At 35.1% G+C, this 14,292-nt stretch overlaps 1 protein-coding gene across 1 annotated transcript; it reads left to right on the top strand.

Moving 5' to 3' along the window:
* Positions 1-179: 179 nt before the first annotated feature.
* LOC140155754 (SPRY domain-containing protein 7-like) lies at positions 180-9,859 on the top strand. Its single transcript, XM_072178709.1, has 5 exons — positions 180-312; positions 5,126-5,242; positions 6,314-6,474; positions 7,251-7,353; positions 8,514-9,859. Exons 1-5 carry the CDS (start codon positions 204-206, stop codon positions 8,609-8,611), a joined length of 588 nt encoding a protein of 195 aa, XP_072034810.1. The 5' UTR covers positions 180-203; the 3' UTR covers positions 8,612-9,859.
* The last annotated feature ends 4,433 nt before the right edge of the window (positions 9,860-14,292 follow it).

Genomic DNA, 14,292 nt, shown 5'->3' with positions numbered 1-14,292 from the left:
GTGATTTGAATAAAAACAGTTTCTGATTTTAGGCCAACAGAACTCGTGTTTGTGTTGTAACAAAAACACAATAAATCATATTAAATAAATAAATACATTGAGTCTCATTTTGAGAAAAAAAAATCAATAAATTTGTAAAAAAAGAATTTTGATACCAGAGTGCCTAGAAACAAGTTGACCTTTTGCAAAGGTCACAAAAAAAAATGGCTGCGTGTTTTTGTTGTTTTCGCTGTTTCCCCGTAGGTGGATTTCGGACGGGTCATGTACCTCTCAAAGAAATCCCAACCGTAAATTTAGATACAAAACATATGGGTAAGTCAATTATCTTGTTATTGGTAACATTTAAACTGATATTTATGATCGGAAATTTACAGATATTTTGAAAACATGATCACGGAAATGACCATCTTGTTCATGTTGTCTTCAGAATTCGGCAACCTTGCAATAAATTGGGCCTATTATAGCTATGGTACGGTACACGCACTTAACACATTTCCTATTCTCCGCACACACAAAATCATTTTTTTTCACTTGAAAGTTCTACTTACTATTTGTTCCTTTTTTTAGCAAAATGATACATTTCCATGTAAAAAACATCTGTAAAATTGCTTCCGATGAAGAATTTTCCCAAAATAATCCGGAATTTTTAAGCACCAGCTCCTTTTTTGGAGACAAAAATTTCCGATGTTCGCATTATTTTGCAATAGAAGACGCCATTTTCCTCAACCTTGACCTTTAAACCTGTTATCAAAATGGGCTTATAACTCACATTGAGCATGCTCTGTACCTAATGAATATGCATTTTATGAGTCATAAAGGTCAAACTATGTCTTTACTTCCGTTTCCCCGAAAAAGTTAGACGTCATATGAAAGTTTTAGCAATTTTTCTGCGACCGAAGAGGAAAATATCGCATTTTCGCTACTTTGATGTCGATTTACACCTATGCAACATTAGGCAACACGTCTGAAATAGGTTTAAATGAATTCTTTGGACCTTTTTATGTATGAAAAGTGTCATTTTGTTGGTGCTATTGCATGCTGATGGCGTTGAATACCATGTTTGTAAACATAGATGAAACCACAATTATGGGGTTTCATGGGATACTTGAAGCATCATGGGATACTTGAAGCATCGGCGTGTGACTTCTATCGTTTGCGGCGTATTGTGGATTTATTTTGTAGCCTTCCCATCATGCTTTGACAACTTTTTCTATTTATCGTTATTAGCAATAGAAATTGAATAATATTGGTGTTCTTTTTTTATTTATCATATTACAGATTGAATCAAGTTTATTTGGAACTGAGAGTAGGCCTACTACAAAATAATATTATTTTCTTCAACAGATATTAATGTCATTTAATAGGTCAATTTTTAGAACACTCTCCAACCATGCAATATATGTTTGAGTTGTTTCACATAATTGCTGATAATGTTTTGTGTTCTGTAGGGCCTACATCATTGAGTTCTTAACCATATTTTAAATGTTACTGTCACAAGTAACTATACATACAATTACTATTTACTACTTCACCAATGTTTTTAAATACTTAGCCTACATGTAACACTGTTTTTCTTCCACACATAATTTTGTTTTCTTTTCACTTACAAAGTACATCAATCAGTTCTTTAGCACACTTTGCATGGCATTCTGCACATCATTGAGTTCTTTTTAACCATATTTTAAATATTACTGTTATAATTAGCCACTTGCATGCAATTAATAAAAGACTGGTGTTTAATATGAACTACATTTCTCCTTCCACTGCACAGATCTGAATTTTCTTGTTTCACTATGTTGCAGTATAAAATTCTTTAGTATATTTACCATGCATACAACTACGTATAGGCCTACTGTTACTGACAAAACTAAGTTATCTTCTGTTAGATTTTACAAGTGATTCTCAGCAGAAGATAAGTATTTCCTAGTAACAATTATAAATTAATTAAATAGATTAATGAGGTATTTCGAGTCTCCTACAATGCCGAGGGACATGACCATTTTTTGCCGGAGACATGTCCTGTGACTTTAGGACATTGTAGAAGCCATAACTACTTATAGGAAGCAGCTATGAAAAAAAGCTTTGTACCACTGAATTTCTCTTGTTCCAAGGATTAATTTGATATATAATTCGACCCATTTGGATAAAATTTTGAAAATTGGGTAACATAGCTACCTATTATTTTGAACCACACACGCTTTCTGTATCTGTACTGTTTTGTTTGTTTGTTTTAAATGGTCTTCCCGTAGGAACTCGACAACGACCCATAATAGGAGAGGGTTAATGGCTCGCACTACCTCCATCCCGGTCTACGCCAAGCTGGCCCAAGTAGGCCAATTTCGACAAACTTTTACGCCTTTCAGGAAATGCCATTTCAGTAAGACTTGCATCTTGACAATCCTTTTTGGACGGTACAATATTTGCTCTAGCCTTTTGGGTAACGAGAAAGGTTTAACTGATTCCAGTCTCTAACACCACTGACTAAGGCACATCTGTATCTGTCGTCGTCAGCAGAATCTCCGCTCTGTAGCGCTGCATTTTCCTGTGAGTGCACTATGTGTATTACATCCCAAGACTTGCGTAATGTACGGAAACACATTTTTGTGCACAAAATTTTAGGCCTATAACAAAATGTATATATTTTGTACAAGTCAATTGTACAGCTATCGTTTCTACCCTGTATAAAAGTTTACCTGTTATCAAAGTGTCCGCAAAAAACTGGTCATCGCAAGCAGGGACAGGCTGAATAAGATTTTATGTAAGAACTTTGATGCTTAAAAGCATCAAAGCTCTTGCACACACACAATTTCTGACTTGCCTTTCCTTACCTAGCACCTGGAGTGTTGAACCGTAACTCAAAGATGAGAAGAAGAAGACATGATCTAGTTACTATGGAACTTTAACTACTTCAGTCGCTTAATCATCACCAATCACCAACATATTCAAACAATTCTTCATGAAGTTTAGTATTACCGGTACCAAAATTAATTTTGATGAAATCTGTATCTTCAGGGACTGAGTTTTGAGGCGTGCGAGTGCGATCGCACGCCATCGCACGCCTAAAATTATGCTGAGAAGTGCGATTAATCGCACACCTAAATTTTGGTTCAATAAATGTTTCAAATCAACAACAATCAGGCTAAATAATAACGAAAATATGATCGTCTTACGTCGTAAGATTGTCCATTTTGTTCGTTGCAAAATGGTGATTAAATATTCATGACTGAATGATGTCATCGTCTCGGCTAATTTCGGTATGTTTTCGTCGACTGTACATGCACTTTTATGAATGAAGTTTGTAGTTTACTACGTCCGGATTCTGTCGAAGATTAGCGAGTCAACCGGCCTTCGGTGGGTATTTCCCTATTACGTGACCCTTGACCGATTTATAAAGTATCCGCGCACTGTGACATTTCCAAAGTAAAATTTCAACGTTCAGTTGCTGTTAAGCAATGAGTGAGATTTCCTTTTGTGCGTAATTGTAGACCGAATTAAAAAGACTACTTTGCATCTGACGTCAAGGCAAAGGCGCGATGTGATTGGTTGCAGACCTGCGCAGTACAGCATTTTTGGTCTGGTTGACAGGACGTCATACGCAAACTAGTCTTTTTAATTCGGTCTTCAAGGTTGTTTACTCTTTGTTGACATCCACCAACAGCACGATATATTATAATAACAAAATTTGGACACGTGCCTTTGCCGTGGGCTATAATTGCGTGAGTACTGACAGGCTGAGCGAATAGAATTCATTGAAAGTTTTTAATTTCACCCGGGAATTTCACATTGTCGCTTTACTGTAACAAAATGCCAAACGCAGTGAAACTAAAGACTTTTAAAGATTGGAACCTCTCCCATGTTTATGGGTATGCTACTGTCACTAGGGATGGCATCGCGATGGTTGAAAAATGTCATTCAAAATCTGATGTTGTGATTGCCAAATTTTGGCTTTAAATGAACCAACTTAGAAAAAGCACACCTCGGCTTATTGAGGTGTGCAGTTTGCAGCACACCAAAAGCACACCTCAGCTTAACCAGGTGTGCAGTTTACAGCACACCAGGTTTTTTCAAAACTCAGTCCCTGTATCTTCAGTTCAGAGCAAATTTTGCTCATTTTTAAGAGATTACCCATGCTAACAAGTTACTGACATGTCATTTGAGTAACTTTTTGGGGTGCTCTACCAGTCATGATTGGCATTGTTTACTTCCAAATTTCCATTACTTTACAAGGTGTCATGATTCTGACCTGTTTTGAGATAGCTCCAAGCTCTATCCTCAGTCATATCCAATGTCGGTTATCAGTGGCCTGGATGGATTGAGGATAGATTTCTTGATAAAATCCAACCATCTGCCATCACTTGTGATTTGTTAGTATTGTATAAGGTTGTGCGTTCAAATACGTTTGAAAACATTTGAAAACAAAAAATGTTTCAGTTTTGGTAACATTTCGGCCCCTCTGTGGTATACATAATACATGTATGGCCATATGTGACCGTACACGGCGAATGAGCCGTAAATTCCTTTCCCGGGCAATTATGTTTTATTTCGTGTTTAGACAATATACATCATAAGCTTAAAAAATGGTATATTATTTGACTTCAAACGATATCCAGAAGTGGGGTTATGGTTTGTTGAACTTTGCTCCTTCAACAAAATGGTAGCTTTTTTCATTTCTACATGTGCCTCTTTTTCCACATTGCTGGCAATAAATATCAAACAGTCATAATTGGCGGTCATTTCAAATCATCCCCAAGTCAACGAGGTTCAAGAAAGTTTTCTCATTTGTTAATTGTTGGTTATACATACCTATACAAAATACAATGCCTGGTAACCCACCACTTGAACAGGATTTAGCCAAAGCAAACAAAGACCAGAGCTATTAAAAATTCAATAGCCATCTAAGGTAGAAGCTTATTATCCTCTTCAACAATAGGATTATTGATTGGTGTTTGTGTTTGACTATCAAAATGAGATAGATGTCGCGCCAACCAGAGGGACCGATGAATACGACTTTCATACACATTTTACACTGTAACTCAGAATACAGTTTAGGGAATTTACAGCTCATTCATGCTGTACGGTCACGTATTTCACTTAACCAACATTATTTTCCATGATTATTTTGCAGGTAATGATGTTGTGATAGTGAAGGCTGGAATGAGAATATGTGGTACAGGTGCAGCACTGGCTAATGCACCATTGGTACAAGACAAATCCTACTTTGAAATGAAACTACAGAGTACAGGTAAGCTAGAAACATGTCTTCTTTATTATCAGTAGCATACTGACCAGTGGTGTGGGGATGATGACCTGGGAGTGGGGCAGGTGCAGCACTAGTTAATGCACAATTAGTACAAGACAAATCCTACAGTTTGATCTGCTCATAATTGGCAGGCCTTATAACATCGCGGATTGATATCAATATATTTTATTTTGAGAATTGCCTTGTCACATCTCGCCAGAAGCATCACAAACTATTATTGAAATCCTATACTTTGTCTACTTTCTTTAACACACAAAATACAGACCATACAGGTCAACTATATCACTTTTAATGTGGGTCTACTTTTTTGTGTAATGGTAAAAACCTAACAAGTCTGGCTAATTAAGAGCTGATCAAAGTATACTTTGAAATGGTACGGCTAATGGAAATTAATAATTAGTAAATTGCCCACCTACCCATATCAAATTAAAAAGAAAACAAACAACAGGGGTAGTGTATTGGCTTCAGCCCATTATATTCTGCAAATTTTAGTACCAAAATAAATGTAATTTTAGCCAGAAGTGGAGGTTGCGGTAGTGATGCAATTAGCCTTCAATTTTTTCCTTAAGAGTGGACTGACATCACAAGGTAAGGTAATTGAAGCTTAGTCAAGAGGATGGGATAATTAACACTAACTTGAAAATGAGATTGATTACACATGACTGAGTAAAGCACACCTCTTCCTGCTGGTGAGGTAAACCTGTGTGAAATAAAAGCTGTTTTGTACAGAAAATAGACAAAAACAAAACAAAAGACAACATAATATTTTGGAATTTTCCATGTTACAAAACCAAATTTTGAAAACTGACTTGAGAGTTTGATAGGTAATGGGCACCACATACCTCTTCGGAGTGATTGGTTTCCCATCATCTCCTCTGGTGGTGGCTCCATCCCGTGGTGGCATGCTCTTGAGAAGAGTCATAGACATGATTTATATGGTAGGCCCCTCATCTCTATTCATGACCGGACCACTTTTTCGAATCCAGATTGATTCTCTAATGAATTGCATAAATATAACATACCTGTAATATTTTGTTGTTGTTTCTGTTACAGGTATTTGGGGCATTGGTTTAGCTACAAGGAAAAGTAATCTGAATGGTGTACCACTAGGTAAAGACTCTGAGAGCTGGGTGTTAAGGTCTGATGGCACGGTGTATCATAATGGTGAAGCCTTGGGCAAAGTGTCTGTTAGTCTTACAGAAGGAGATATCATTGTGAGTATAGAGGGTGTGCAATACGACATCACTTATGACAGTCATCCTTATTTAAATAAAATTCTGTCTTCCAAGAGGCCTGTACTGGGAATTTTCCATGATAATACAGTGAAACATGTGGTAGTTATGAAGAAGACCTGTCCTTCTGTCCTTCTGTCATCTTAGAAGTGTCCTCAACATGGCTGCAATTTCAATTGTTATACCATTCTGATTGGTTTATTGGATTCTGTCAGTCGGCATGACGTCACTTGCGATAGATCATTTCTTCCCATTGGTTGCGTTTGCCGATATTTGGCTGTTCCATCTCGCCCCCTCGGACACGAAGGGGACACTTACTGTTGCACTCAATGGGGAAGTCACAAAGCATGCTATAAAATAAATAGATGGAACAGCCCTGACCGAGAAAATAGGGTCTGTTATAATATGTTGTGTCTACACTGTCTAGTAGAGAGGTTCAGCATTTACTGATGTGTGTGGAATATCCCAATGGAAATCAAATCAACACCAAGTCTGAGCACAATTAACTTCTCTACCATATTTACTATATTGACCTCCCCTTTCTGTTAAACGCCCCCATCTTTTTTCAAAAGCGCTACCGCCATGTTGTATTTTAAACCAAATATTGTATTTCACAAATTCCAAAATCGTATTTTGCAAGTTTTTTCATTGAAAATTGGTGGCTAATAAATCGAAAATGCAACACTCCCAGGGCATCTTAGAGTAAATATGGTATGATATTCTTGATTGTATATTTATGATTGTTTTTGTTTTTACAGGGGGTGACTTACGACCATATAGAGATGAATTTTTATCGAAATGGCTCATCATTACAATGTCCCATCAATGGTATTAGAGGAACTGTTTATCCTCTCTTATATGGTAAGTAGGCATTTTGAACCTGAAGAAAGAGAAATGGCCATATTTGCAATATGAAGGCACCATAAGATGCCCGAGAAATATGTTTGGAAATATGTGACGTGTCATGTCAAAAGCAGACACTTTTGGGCAGGATCGTAATGGAGAAATAGCCAAAAATCAGCCCGGGGTGATTTTTTCACAATTTGGGTTTGTTGTGAATTTGTGATGTTATTAATGTTATAAATATTGTCTGATAGTTTCAGACCGAATATAACTGGCATCTTGTATTTTTGAGACATTTTTCAAGGTAATTCCTACTCTCAACATTGTCAATAATATTTTTAAAGGCCGATATCTCAATTTCCAATTTTATATTACCATAACTTACTTAACTCATTATCTTCGCTTAGGAATGTCTGATTTCATTGGGGAAAATGGCGTTATGGAGCAAAATATCTCTATATTTAAGATATGTAAAAACCTCAAAATTGATAACCTGCCCAAAAGTGTCTGATTTTGACATAACACGTCACATATGGTGGAGGTCTTTGGATGACTCTCATGGTGCCCTCATAGAAAACTTGGAGAGATGTTTGGACTAATTTAAACAAACTCAGAATACAAATATTCAGGCGAAGCTATGGATTTGTGGGTTTTTGTTTTTAAGATATATGTAGCTTGTTTGGAAAGCCTGAACTTTGTTCATCTCATGATAAAACTAGACTTTTCATTTTCATTCTCAAAATCCATAAATCCATATGAGTCCAGGCATATATTGTGATTAGCCCACACCTCTGGAACTCCCTTCCAATGTCCATCAAAGGAAACTCCTTCATTGGATTATTGTTAAAGAGGCATGTTTTCGAAATGTTGTAAGGGCTCATATTGAAATACCCTACCACGTTTTCACACAGAAAGAAGGCAGGATTCCCCTCGCTAAGCGCGTGCCTCAGGAAAGCTCGGTCATAAAACGGATGGATTATATGCATCAGTGATACACCCTGCCCAGGATTTTAACAAAAGAAGGCTAGCACAGGAAAGCTGCAGGATGGCGCACACCTTCCTGTGTAAGGGAATTTCAATATGAGCCCTAAAGCAATTAGAACAGTGAATAGGTGTAATATTAATATATGTATATATCCTAATCTTTTCATCTTCTCTCCTACCTGTTAACATTACAGTTGATGAAGGTGCAATTATAGATGTTCAGTTCAATGAATTCTATCATGAACCACCAAGCGGCTTTGACAAGATCATGTTTGAGCAATCTCTATTATGACATCCCTAAGCTGAATACCAGACTATGCAGACTTGGAAGCAAATGGTGAGGATTAGAAGTTAGCATGGAATCACTCCATGTCAAGGCCTAGGATAGACCTAATGGGCTATTACTGTTTGCACTCCCTATGGAAGACATGACCTTAATCTTCCACAGAGGGGTTGTAGAGTTCAAATTGAATCATCCATTCAGGTAACCCTGCATTTGAAATTCACACTCCCTATGTAGACGTTTTAGATCATGTCTTCCATAAGGGGGTGAATGGATTTCAAGTGGAATAGCCCAATGGTATGTTTCATGTGATGTGATGAAGGAATGATGAATAGTGGCAAAACCAGGATTTTTTTGGGGGGGAAGGTGACTTTTAAGGGGACAAAATGTGACAAAAATTGTATAAAAAAATCTAAAGAATCTCAGCAGCCACTGTCCTACATAGAAGATTGAGAAAGAACCTTATTGTATACTAGGCATCATCATATAACAAATTATAGTATACCAAACATTATTATGATCAATTATTATTAACCAAAGTGTATGATTGTGTGTATATTTTTATACATTATGTCCCTGGGGGTTTTGTAGTTGTAAACAGAGTGTCTCAATAAAAATAGGCTGTGGATTGGGGGACTTGACTTAAAATATCGGAAGTAAAATTACAACTTTCTTAAAGATTCAAAAACCATGAAGTGCCGTCTTTAAATGGTGTAAAAATCATCAAAATCTGTTCACACATCACTGAGATAATAGAGATTGTACAAATATACTCATTTGTGGACCTTACCAATGGGGTATTACACATATTTTAAGTTAAGTCCCCCAATCCACAGGGTCTATTTTTTATTGAGACACCTTGTATGTTTTGCCAAATCCTTTTTAAATGTAGTCCTGTTGTAGTATGCACGCGATGTCAAGCATGTGTGCATAAGACATTTACAAGTGCAAAATAAGAGTAACATGCGCTTAATTTGTAAAAAGGATTTGGCAAATCATTTGAATTTCAAACCAGCACCCTGAAAGACATGACAAGTCTCTGTGAAATTGGACCTTACTTTTCTTTGATTATTTTGCTGATTAAAGTTAATTTTTTATTACTTTTGTGGTCCAAGCTGTGCGCCAAGCGTAGACGAGCGTACACACAGAAGAAATAAACAATCACGCTGATTGGCTGATCAACGACTTGACAACAAGCCGGTTGACCCATTGGTCGCTGGCGCAGCGCGTAATAGGCTAACCTTGTCACTTCTACCCGATCGCAATTCACCAGCGCGCACTCCAGACCACGGAAGTAATAAAAATTATCTTTACATCGGTTGTGTTCTAGACCACATAAATATTGGCTGATGGCATTATGAGGTCTGAGGCATAGGGATCAGCATGGCATGCAGGAAATGAACTCAAACAAAAACAGTTGTACAAAATAAGCATATTAGTCTATAATTATTGTACGTTACTCTACATAATGTATTATCTCATACATTCCTCTAATGATAAATCAATTATCAAAGAAGTCTATTTGGCATTAAAATTTGCAATGCATTGTGGGACAGTGTTTGGTTCAATTTTAACTCTGACCTATTGGGAAAATTGTTTCTTATGCATAAGAATATTGCTTAAAATATTTTACTAGAATAAAAAAAAAACAGAAAAAAACATGGTTATCTCACAAAATTAATTATTTAAAATATTTTAATGATAACATAATGAATGAGTAATAATTAAAGCAATTTTCCCGACAGGGCAGAGTTCAATGTGTACCAAAACTGCATCCCACAATGCTTTAGCAGTTTGTAATGCCGATGTCGCTTAATATTGTAATTTCACGCCTGTAGTAATGCGCATGAATAGTAACCCTGCCAACAAAAAATGTTTTTAAAATGTTTGACACAGGTTATATTTTGGGCTTTAGTTTTGGTACAAATGTTATAACATTTAATGTTGAGTTCTATAAAGATCATGTGCAACGTTTAAAAGATTTTGTATGAAAACACACTACAACAATATTTTTTAAATTTCAAAATGTTACTTTAAAATATTGCTTGCAAACATTTTTTTATCAAATATTTCATCAGATATTTCAATAAAATGTTTTTTTGAGGTTATGAAAGCATTTTGTACCCTTTATAATCCACCATTTAAACGTTTTCTGGCAACATTTTCTAACCTTTTGCGAATAATGTTTTAAAAAGTATTGTGTTTGCTGGAAAGTTTGATACTGATGACATATACCGGTAATGATTTCATGTAACCATCATTCTAAATCCTCACAGTTTTGCATTCTGAGAATTGCACAGATTTTCAGACTTATGAACTTTTGTAATATTAATGAGTGAACATTAGAAAAGTACAAAATCTAGGATGAACAACTCTTTTTTATTTTTATGACCAAATGTGTTTCTTCTTTATGTCAAAGGAATCCTTTGTGAGTTAAGGATTTCTGGCTCTCAACCCTTGATGTACTGTTGACTCCTTTCAAAATATTGTAACATTCCGTTAAAAAATTCTGATTGCTTTTCTTTTTTCCCCATAAAGTGTTCATTTTCATGGTCAGATAATGTCCCCTTTTATTTTTGAGCCAAACAAACAAAGAAAATTGCTGTTTAATTCCAGCGCCTATACTGCCAATGTGTAATAGTACACTGAGGTCGATTGGGTTGATGTGATATAAACATCCCAGACGCCATGTTTTATTTTGTTCAATTTTAGTTCCAATTGAAAAATAATTTTGTTGAATAATTGCACAAATTGGCCTTAGATTAGACAATTTTGTTTGGAATTGAAAAATCTTCCACACCTTAACCACTTATTATTGGATCGGAATTTTGAAGTAATTAAACTGTTGAATTTGGTTCCGAGATCTTCCACATGTGGGGACAAATAGAACAGCCTAATGAAGAAAAGTAGAATTTAATTTGTAACAATTTGGTGCAATTTGAAAATATTACAGATACATGTTTGTAATTATCATTTCTATATGTTTATTGATGTAAATAACTGTAAATAACCAGTATTGTTTAAAATAATGAATATAATTTATTGGAATTTTGGAAAGGTTTTTTGTTGTAGTTTTATTTTTGTTTAAATAAAGCTTTTGAGATGCTGTACAAGATTTCAACACTTTATTTATGCATTATGTTTATTAAAACTTTCATTTGGCATGTGTACCATTAACAGTACTTCATATGAATAGTGTGTATATAATTTGATAAATATGTATTTTGAAGATGGTAATGTTTTGGATGCTTACATGTTTTTTTAGTATCGTATCACTGTTCCTGTGATGTTATATAACTAGAAATATCAGCATGTAATCTGAATGGGCTATTCCATTTGAAATCTATACACTATTAAGACATAACCATAAGGGCTGGGGTATGAACGCTTGGACAGTATTTATTGTGGGACATTAGAGCACATCAGACATATCGAATTGCATTCTGAATACGAAGAATGTCATTCTGATATCAAATAATTTTGATTTTTGAAATTCGCAATGTAATACACATTTTTATGGCAAATCATTAAAAATTGATATTTTTGATATTTAACAGTACTTTAAAGTAAACTTTATAAATCTGATGATTTATACTTAACGTATGTGTAGGTGGGATGAAAACTGATCAATTGAAAATTTTGACCTTTTCAGTATTGAAGATATGGATTTTTTTCCCAAAACACCAAAAAAATTAGGTAATTTTGGGAAAAAAATCCATACCTTCAATATGAAAGGTCAAAATTTTCAATTGATCGTCGGCTTTTCCTCCCAGCTACATAAACTTTAAGAATATATCATTAGATTTATAAAATTTACTTCGAGGACTGTTATATATCAAAAATTTGAAAAATATCAAATTTTTATAATTTGTTATAAAATTTGTATTATATCGTGATTTTCAAAAATGAAAATTATTTGATATCAGAAAGACATGCTTCAGATTCAGAATGCAATTGACACGCCTGAGGTGCTCTCATGTTCCATAAAAAATACTGTCGAAACGCTCAAAACGCTCATTCCAGATCCCTTAATTGCCCACACAGGAAGTGTAGATTTCAAATGAATTTGCCCATTTAGGTAACCCAATTTGAAATTCAAACTCCCTGTGTGGAAGATTAAGGTCATGTCTTCCATAGGGGGGGTATGGATTTCAACTAGAATAGCCCATTGTGGATTACTTGCTTACCAGTAGCGATTGAGCTAGTATAAGGCCAAGTAAAATATTTGAGTTTTCTATTACCCGCCCACATCAAATTTTCATTTCAATTTTACAAAACCTTCATTAATAGTTTTGAGTAAATTTAATGAACCTAAAAATTTAATTTTTTTTGAACAAGTTGAAGGAGAAGAAGTACAATAAAGAAAACTAGCATAGGGATATCATTAAAAAAATGTAGCATTTCCTTGATCAAGCTAGGGTTTATACGGATAGGATCCCAGGCTCTTGAATAAAATAATTAAGATTTGTTGTCCAATTGTTTCCTGTACAAAGCCTCAATATAGTAGAATCAGTAGTGTCTGATTGAATAGTGGCCTCATCTCTTGGTATAATGTGATGGGAAGTTGAAACTCTCAATGTGGCTTGGTCTAAATTCAACTATATGTATTGGTACTTCCTCTGCACACATTTTGGTTGATTGCTTTTAACATAGGACACAAGTAGGGCTGTACAATTTTGACTGATTGGAACGCAAAAAGTCAACTACATTTGTTTTTGCATTATCATAGAATTTGACATTTTTAACTGGTGTACACATCAGGTGACAGAAGTTTTATGACTGAAATGACTATAAAGATTATTAGCTAGACATTTTGGTTATTCATACCGACCTAAAAGGTTGAAAGTTACCTACCGCTATGGAGTGTGGATAGGTGTTATGGTACAGCCCGGATGTTCAAGGGGATATGTATAATCATGGTTTAGCTGCCTTTATAGACATTGACAATTTTCTGCATTCAATATTGTACACAACTAAAGATATGACATATGGCAACTATTACAGGTTGGGCCTTCTGACACTAATCCCTTGATATTTATCTTTATGTAATGTGGTGCTCGTTTCAGGCTACATTGTATAAGGCCTGCAGAATATTTATGTTACTTAATTATACACAAAACTAAGTATTTAGACATTGTGCAACAGGGATATGCAAAGTGGTTTTTAGTGTATGTTTTTTTTTTTGGTAACGATAAGCCACACTACATGCATGTATCCCTTTATAAGCATACACAGAATTAGCTTAGTGCAGTGGTTCCTAAACTGTGGGTCCCAACATTTTTTTGCCATTTAAATAGGGTCGCGAGCAAAACCCTTTCGAAAGAAAATCATGAAGCTAGCATTATAAATGTAAACATCAATGGAAATTGAACCCCAACTATAAATTGCATTTTCTAAAGCTGCTTTGTGTAAATTCAAAATTGTCCAATTTGTAACATGGAATTTAAATTTCGTAACACCGAAAAAATCATGGCTTTAGATTAGACAGCTTTATACTGTACAATCCCTGTCTTATACTAGGCTAACTCGTGAGTATGCTAACATGAAGATAATACTATTCATCAATGTCCACATTGCTTGCCAGTAAGAAAATAATTGTGAAACATAGTATTAATAGCAGTTATTGTAAAAATATAATAGTTGCTATTTTGTTTGGGATGAAAATAGAAAAAGGCAATTGTGTTTTGTGC

Source organism: Amphiura filiformis, chromosome 6 (genome assembly GCF_039555335.1).
Source record: "Amphiura filiformis chromosome 6, Afil_fr2py, whole genome shotgun sequence".
In the NCBI taxonomy this organism is placed as follows: Eukaryota; Metazoa; Echinodermata; class Ophiuroidea; order Amphilepidida; family Amphiuridae; genus Amphiura; species Amphiura filiformis.
This window is presented reverse-complemented; position numbering and strand designations above follow the sequence as displayed.

What these genes read in the sequence shown, in the direction of transcription:
- LOC140155754 (XM_072178709.1), top strand. Translation starts at nt 204, where the DNA reads ATGGCTGCGTGTTTTTGTTGTTTTCGCTGTTTCCCCGTAGGTGGATTT. An exon ending in AATGAAACTACAGAGTACAG is followed by an intron (nt 5,243 to 6,313) that starts GTAAGCTAGAAA and finishes TTTCTGTTACAG; the next exon opens with GTATTTGGGGCATTGGTTTA. An exon ending in TGTTTATCCTCTCTTATATG is followed by an intron (nt 7,354 to 8,513) that starts GTAAGTAGGCAT and finishes TTAACATTACAG; the next exon opens with TTGATGAAGGTGCAATTATA.